Here is an 8,621-nt window from a genome sequence, read left to right as displayed (position 1 = left end):
CGGCGCGCAGGCCTAGGGAGCAAAGCGCCGAGCCTAACACCAACCCACCCACGGGGACCCTTTTATTTTAAATATCTTGCCCTCTCCGAATTTAACAGCTCCTTAGAAGTTCACAGAATACTTTGAAGACCAACACAGAATAAAAGCTACTAAAATTCAGCATTCATGTAGAAACATTTTAATATATACAAGATGCAACATCTATAAAAAGGTAAATTACAATTTCAGTTTATGAACAGAGAGTGTTTTCTGCTTCTTCTGTTTCTTCTTTAATTTGTTGGCATCTTTGATTTCCATTTTTACTTGGTCTTGTAGTTGAGAAAAGAAGGCCTGGGACGACTTCAAGGCCTTGTCTTTCCCTTCATCCTGTCCATGGACAAAATATTCGTTACAACCAATGAAACGTACGAACAGTACCATTATACTACTTACTAGTTAACTCACATATAACGGTATTTGACTTAAAAGAACAAAACTGATAACTGATTTTCAAAGGATATTTTTCACTGCATTCTTATGTCACTGCTGCTATCTGAAGAAATAAAGAGCATGTTCCCTTTCTAATTAGCAATTAGCATGGCCAGTAAGAATAGGCATCAAGAATAGCTCCTTGCATATCATGAGCTGCAACTACATCGCTGTATTTTGTGTTCTGCTCTCCTTTTAACAGATAAGTACAAACGTTTTAGAAGGAATCAAGTTACTCTTCCTATTTTTTCTAATACCTCAACATTTCAGAGACTGTTAAAATGTAATCTATAAGGCATCACAGGTGGTACACAAGTTTACTGTTTTATAGCACACAAAACAAAATCAACCTGATGAGATTAGAAAGAGGGCTCCACGATAAGTAGTAGTTAAACAGGAGTATTCTGTTTTGAAATACCTTAAGTTACGAAAGCTTAGAAAGAACTAAATAAAACCCTCATCCTCCCATTATGCATGCAAGTAGTCCCATTTAATCAAGCAGGACGGTTCAAATGCAGGAGATAAGAGCATAAGGCTTAGTATTTGCAGGAACACCACCTTGTGAACTCTGAAATAAATAAAATAGTAGTACCTAATGCAAACAATCGTTTCTGCTTTGTGGATACACTTTGATATAAAGTAATTGTATCATACAGTTTTTCATATTTTTCCATATGTAAAGGTTAAGTTGCTTAAAAACTCAAATATATTTCATACTCTGAGTAAGCTTCTAAAGGTTCCAACAACCATTTAGTATGATTTATTCATACTGGAAGCAGTAACATCTACACAAACATGCATTTTGAACAAGGAGATCACTGCAAAGTGCAACCAGAGCTCTATTTTTTCAGGCCTCTATACTGACATCATGCCATCACCATAATCAGCAAAATCAGGACTAGAAAGACATTCAACGCTACTTTGTGTAACACAGTTACAAGCATGGATTAGAAGAGTCCTTTCAAAATTGGAGTTCAAAAGAACATAGGGGAAAGTAAGAGGGAGAAAGGGGGAGAAAAATAAAAAAAAAAAAAAGAAAAAAAAAAGGTGCATGCATCTGTCCTTTCCAGGTCTTCCTACCTCTTTTTTCCAGCAGCTGCATGTACCTTTTATATTTGCTCAGACATAAATAAGATACACCACTTGTGTGCAAGAATTTTTGAGGGGATGGAGAAAGATTAGTAGATGTACCAAGAGGGACGGGAGGGAAACAAACCCTACACTTTGTAATTGCTTGTGATAAAGTTCCCTTTCCTCTCTCTAGCTAAATACTATCTACCCTTCAGATTTCAATATTCTTTGGCTGGGAAGCTCCAAGTTATACACTGCTACTTAAGAGTGCCTTACCTTGAGCAGAGATGCTTTGCCTTCTTTTGTAAGCTTTTTTAATTTTGCTGCAGCAGCTTTTTTGCTAAGTTTTGTGGCTTGTTCTGGTTTCATCTTTTCAAGAAGCTTTTGACGTTTCTCCTTTTCTCTTAACTTCATACGTTTACGAAGCTTTTTCTTTCTTCGTTCTCGCTTTTTGTCTGTGGGAGTCTTTTCTGCATCTGTTTTAATATCACCAGCTTTGTTCTTTTCCTGAAGAGGACAAGATTTCTAGATCCATAAGTGTGCAAAAGAAAAGGCTCACTTCACAGTACTCAAATCTGTCTTAGAGTTTCCATCCTTTAAAGTGTTGACCCAGCTCAGGGCTATGCCGCAGTAAGGCAAATGCCAAAAACTGGCAAAAGCTCGGAAGCAAGATTTGTACAATTGATCAAAGACATGCTACTTGCTCTTCCCTACTGTCATTTAGCTTTCCCCTCCCATACATATGTTGTGAAAATAATTACCATCACATAATAGTCAAGAACAAAATCAAAGCATAGTATTATGTCCTAGTGTAGCCAAATAAAATTAAACTTTCCCCTCCTTCCAGTTATCAAAAAAACCCACAAACAAACCCAACCCAACCATCCACCCCCCTAAAAAAAACCAACCCAACAACCAGCAATACTAAAATGGTAGGGAAGAAGGTCCGCAAGGTGAGGAACCCAGTGTAGGAGGGGTCAGAATTCGCCCATTGATCTGGCCGCCAGTACACCCTTCTATCAACAATATGGATCCTTACATGGTTTTTATTTATATTTACCTTGATCTCCTCTGGTGCTAAGAGAGCAGCATCACTAACGGCCACTGGTGCTACTTCTTCCATACTTATAGCTGGAAGGTTCGAAACTATTTTCACTTCTGGCACAGGCTAAAAATAAGGAAACATATTCATGACTGAGCACACCATCTCACAGCAGCTTACAGCTAACTGAACACGCCAAATATTTGGTTTTGTTCAGAGGCAGTTATAGTGCATTTAATATGAATTAAGAACAAGCTCAATAAAACTCAATGTTTACTTTACTTTCCATTTCCCAAATGTATTTTAAAGTATCCAGTTTCAAAGAGTGGGGGGAAAAAACCAACCCACAACTTTATGAAACAAGTACTCACTGGTTTGGGTGTGAAGTGGAAGTTACAAAGCGCATCCAACTTCAGGAAGAGTGAATCCATCATTTCCTGAATTTCTTTGTGTTCGGGATTTTCTTCCTCTTCAGTCTTTTGCTACAGTAGTAAGACAATGTTACTGCACCACCATTCATAAAGCTATTTTACTTTAGTAAGACTAATAACAGCACAATATGCAATTCAGAGCCAAGTACTTCAATACTTCAGATGGAAGTACTTGACACAACACTGAAAGCAGAATTAGCAGTGTGCAAATGAACTTGTAAGATTATGTGATGTGAACTTCAAACCAAAAGGAAAGACATCGCTTAGGTTACCTGGTGAAGTTTCATGTATTCTTGCTCATAGATCTCAGCGAGGCTCAGTTTACTCTTTTCATGATCCAAAGTGATACGCTTCTTGTATTCAAAAGCCTCTTCTTTTGGTTTTTCTTTTGGTACAACATCATCCCATGCCTGAGAAAGTCATAAATTAATGACCAAATGCAACTACAGTCAAATATCAGGTGCTATTTAGCATATTTAGAATATTTTCCATATTACTTATCTGACACGTTAACTAGTTTATGCATGTGGCTTCCCAGGAATTCATTAAGTTTCACACTTTCATTTGAAAAAAAAGTAATAAAAGACTTACAACTCTAGCTTGTGTGCTTATTTTTAGTGGATTGGGGAAAAAATGTACAACAAATAACAAATGTGTAATTTTCTTAAGAATTTAAATATTATCCCTCATATGTAGCATTTTTTTTTTATTCAACAATAAGCCTCAACGAGTTGCAGGATACAAATTTTTTATCAGCAGTTTTTAAGAAAAGTAAGTAAACAATTGAGTTTTGGTTAGTATCCAGAATGCTCAGAGCGCTACAGTTATGGTCACAGACAAAATTTACAGACTGGCATTATACTCCAAATAAACTCCTTATAGTTCAACCTGCAAACACTCTTTTTTTTTTTTGAAGGACACCAAAACCTGGCACATAACAGGCATGTAAAAACAGAGTTCCTTAGAAATCTAAAGACACATTCATCAAGGCAAAAGAATAAAACAACCAGTTGCAGAAATTAATTAGGATAACTCTACACCTAACATTTTAAAAGCTTCAAACTCATCCTTGGAATGTGCCCTGTGAATGAAGTCTATGAACAAAATAAGGAGGAATAAGTTAAGATAGTATTAACCTCATCCAATATTCTCTGTTTAATGATATCTTCAAGCTGGAAAGTCGTTTCTTCTGTGATCACAGGTGCTGAGAGGAGAAAGAGAAGAATTTTAAGATAAATGTTTCTCCAGCAATAAATACTTTTTGTTCTATGAAGAATAAAAAACAGAAAAAGAAGGCCTTAACAAAAATGTTGTAATTAAAGACAAGGTGAGTAAATAATGTTTTCCTCTATCTTGAAAAGAGTAGTATTACATAAGGCTTGTAAATGACTAAATCTGCCACCGAATTAATGAACTTTCAATTAAGTTAAAAATGAACAAAAAATATTATAGTTTCCAACATGAAAATGCACAACCTCAAAAACGCAACAATAAGTTTAACTTAGTGTTTTGTTACCCTGCTCTTGAGTCACAGGTGGTTTTAGCAAGGTGAAAGGGAAGAAAACCCACTATGGTATGCAACACGCTTTCAGGAAAACCCTCTCTCACTGCTTACCCATTCGAACAGCATGGTCAAAAAGTACTGTTTCCTCCAAAAGGCTGTTTTCAGGTCGTTTTTGTCCAGTCACTTCTCCTTTAAGCTGCCAAGGTTTCTCCTCTAACAACTGTTCTTCTAAACTTTTAATTTTTTTGCTCATCTGAAAAACACAATTTCCTAAGAAGTTCAAAACATAGAACTCACAATTAAAGTCAGCACAAGAAATGAATAGTTATTTCAAGTAATTCTAACTCCTCCTCACTTAAAGATGAGCGAATATATGACTGCATATATATCTGATGTAGATAAGCCACTTTTTTTTCTTAATATGTAAATAGCCTCCTCACATTTGCCAAACTCTGACCACAAGCATTTAAAAAAAAAAAACAAACAACAAAAAGGCCACTGTTTTGAAGTATTAGCAAAACAAACAAAAAAACAATTACCTTTTCCTGTCTCTTCTCAAAAGAAGACTTTATTTCACTGGGATCAATGCCCTTCTCTAATTGCATATCAGTAATATCTTCTGTTTCACTGTCATCTGGCAAACTGAAAGTAACTTTTTTAGAGGCTTCTTTACTTCTCGTATCCTCCATCATCAATTCATTCATATCCTCAACCCTGTAACATTAAAATGTAATAGAAAATAAAAGTTGAAAATCCTCTATAATTTTTTACATTAAGGTATTTCAGCCATTAAATGTTTGCATGTTACAACTAACCCACAGTTAAGAAATACAATAGGCTTTCATTGAAACCTAAAGGCAGGGGACACTAGGGAAACTTCTATATATTAAAAAAAAAACTTCCAAACGCTGAAGTAAATAAACTACTTTTTAAATAAGGTGACTATGCAAACCATGAACATACAGATAACAGAGAATGGAAAACTATGACCAAAGTGAGCCTGGAATTCACACTTTATTTGCTACTCCAGTGTAAAATTACAAGGACATTTTAACTGCAAATAATGCATATACTTACTCAGACATGCTTTCCTCATTCTCCTCTTCAATAGCACTGTCTGCTTCCTCTTTCTGATCATCTTCAACATCATTAGCTACTAAATCGTCGTCATCAACTGGATCAAAGAAATCTTTGTATGTCAAGTCTCTAGAACTTTTAATTGGCTAAGAAGGGGAAAGGGGAAAAAACCACCACAAATAAAAAACAAACCAAAAAAGCAAATCAAAACAGACTGACAGAAGTCTAAGGGTATCCTGCCTCTTAAAAGTCTTTAGCACCTGGGGAATAGCACTACTTGTATAACAGTAATTCAGTTTACTGAAGCACTAACCTGTGTTACGGCACCCTAGTAAAACTAATCTCTTTTACAAGTATTTAAAATATTCTACCACTTGAATCAATTTCTGACCTCTAAATATACAGAAGTCAAAGAGCAGTAGATTTTGCTGATTTCTCATTGGAATACGTACATTCCAGGTTTGTTCATACCCTGGGCACAGTTCTTCCTTGATAGTGTGAATCTCTGGTACTATTAAATAACAAAAGGTTTATTTCTGAAACAAGTACTCAGCGACTTAAGTTAAATCAGAGTTACAAACCATGTCCCTGGAAAAAGAAGTTGCCAAAAGCCCTTTGCTCTGCATCAGTCACCTCAGTGATCTGTAATTGCTAGATGTCAATACTGAGTGATACATCTTTTTCATTTGCTGGGTCACCTATTCTGCAAGGTCGCTTATTTCTTATGACATACCATCTCTTGCTTTATTCATGCAAAAACTGAAGACCCATCTAAAGAGAGACTGGAATAGCAGAAGAGTATGTTCTCCTACAGTAGGACATTTTGTTATCAGATATTCATGTTAATTATTAAAGCTTCAGAAGTAATCATTCATCACCTAATCAAATTTAACTTGGTAGTTTCTACTCAGAGTTCAACAATTTATAGTCACTCTAACAGGTATCAGATCTTGACTTAAAGGGAAAGAGAGACCAGAAAACTGATTTACTGATATTCTTACTTTGACTTTAGCTTCTTCAGACTCTTCTTCCTCATCATCTGAGATGATGTCTTCAAAATAATTAATATCTTCTTCCTCCTCCTCCCTGTTTTCTTTCTCTGCATGGTCTAAAAAAGCTTCCATCTCAGCCAGCTTGAAAAACTTGTCATCCACTATGGATTTTCTTCCCATTTTTTTCAATGTGGTTTCCTTGGCTGTTTTAGTTTGTTGCTCCAGTGCTTCAATATCAAAGTCAATATCAGAATCCTCATCACTGTATTTCTGCTTTATGCTTTCTCTGGCTTTACTTTGCTTTTCTTTAACTTTAGTTTTATCTTTTGTATAAACATTCTTCTGTTCAGTTTCTGCTTCCATTATGTTGTCTTCCAATTCCTTCTCGCTGTTGGTCTCTGCATCAGAGTCATCCTCTTCGTGGTCTGAGAGAAGGCAAAGATCTTCATCCTCAACATCTCTTGCAATGGATTTCTTGAAGAAATTGAGAACTGCATTGTTCTGGAGCTCTAGTTGTTGCCAAATCTGTTCTTCATCAAAGTTTTCTATCACCAGCTCTTTTAGAGGACCCCCATGAACTATATTACTCCCCAGAGCTTTATTTAAATCATAGAGAGTCTTTGTTAACGCTCTGAAGTCAGCAGCAAGTCCATCTTGCACACTAAGAGCAGAAAAAAAAAATTAGGAGCTTTAAAAAGCACAACAGTTAATTATTTCTTTTCTATTTTGCAGAATTTACTTTACTTTGCATTTTTTAGCTTTCATTCATTTTACGCCTGCCATTAAGTTAATCACACGGTATAATCATATACCTGCTTAGGTATTTTGGTTCTACAGAATAGCACTTTTCAACAGTTACTGCTGTTGCTTAACTTTCTACACATTAAGCGTTCCTAGAAATAAAGACATTGTAATTATTAAGCCTTTCCGCTTCATTACACTTTGTGCGTGAAGTAGTAGCTGAGCAGAATATTCCACCCTTCTATAGTTACATATTTAAACATAAATAGTTGCAAATTTATATATTGAGCATATTTAAGTACTCCAGACGTTTTGGGGAAGTAAATAGCACAGCACTAAATACCTCAAACATCCAAGATACAAGCCCTGGGTTTCAAAAAGGTAACTGCCTTCCTCCGCTGCCCTACTCCTCAGCTTTTACATTTGGGTAGTCTCCTCCAGTTTTTCCTCTAGAGCTACCAATGCTCCCACACAGCCGGTACAAACAGAACCCCGCGTTCCCCGCCGCCCGCCGTACCTCAGGAATCGCTCCGGCCGCGCCGCGGCGGCACCGGCCACTCTCAGGCCCGTCTCCAGCCCCTTCACCGCCGCCATCTTCCCGCCGCCCGCCGCGCGTGGAGCCACGCGGCACCGCCCCCCGGTGCTCGGGCTCAGCGGTCCGGGCGCCTCCCGCCGCCGCCACCACCCAGGTTCCGCGCATGAGGGTTCCACCCCGCGCCGCCTGCCGCCCAGCCCGGGGCTCTGCCGCCGGGCAGGGGATGGCAGCCACCATTGGCGGGGCTGGCTGCCGCTTCCTCCCCCGGGATGAGCGTGGTACTGCTCTAGAGCGGGGTGTTCATCAGCACGGAAAAAAAATGCTCTAAATATAGTAAAAGCTGCAGACATCTTACTCCGCAGTTTTGTCTCTCTGACCTAGATACAAGAGCTATTTTGGAACCGCGCAGTTCCAGCCGATTCTGCCAGCAAAATGCACGACGGTACCCAGCGCCTCCAGGCCCCCAGCTAACGGGGCAGGCACCTGCACGTCAACCCCGACGGCCACCGCGGCCCAGCGGTCAGCTGCTCTGTTACCTTACATCACATCGTTTCCTTAAATTTTATTACACAGTCAAATTAAACACTACACCCACAGACCACCCCCAGAGGCGATCTGTCCCTAAAACCGCCCCGGCTGCACCCGCCCTGCCCACTGCCCTTCCTGGCCTGCGTCCAAACCGTGACCAGCCTCACAACTGCCATGGCCTCTGCTGTTCCTTTACTGCTTTCGTGTTTCTTTCCTACTAAAAAAATAAGTG

At 38.5% G+C, this 8,621-nt stretch overlaps 1 protein-coding gene across 1 annotated transcript; it reads right to left on the bottom strand.

Annotated features, from left to right (window-relative positions):
• Positions 1-162: 162 nt before the first annotated feature.
• MPHOSPH10 (M-phase phosphoprotein 10) lies at positions 163-8,317 on the bottom strand. The gene is made up of 11 exons (XM_074600453.1): positions 7,844-8,317; positions 6,595-7,246; positions 5,594-5,739; positions 5,056-5,230; positions 4,628-4,769; positions 4,149-4,216; positions 3,285-3,422; positions 2,953-3,063; positions 2,600-2,707; positions 1,816-2,046; positions 163-366 (listed from the first exon to the last, which is right to left on the bottom strand). Exons 1-11 carry the CDS (start codon positions 8,209-8,211, stop codon positions 217-219), a joined length of 2,289 nt encoding a protein of 762 aa, XP_074456554.1. The 5' UTR covers positions 8,212-8,317; the 3' UTR covers positions 163-216.
• Between the last annotated feature and the right edge of the window lie 304 nt (positions 8,318-8,621).

The sequence above is a fragment of the Larus michahellis genome, chromosome 9 (genome assembly GCF_964199755.1).
Source record: "Larus michahellis chromosome 9, bLarMic1.1, whole genome shotgun sequence".
Taxonomy (NCBI): Eukaryota; Metazoa; Chordata; class Aves; order Charadriiformes; family Laridae; genus Larus; species Larus michahellis.
Note: the sequence above shows the minus strand (reverse complement) of the source record. Positions and strands in the feature narration are given on the sequence as shown.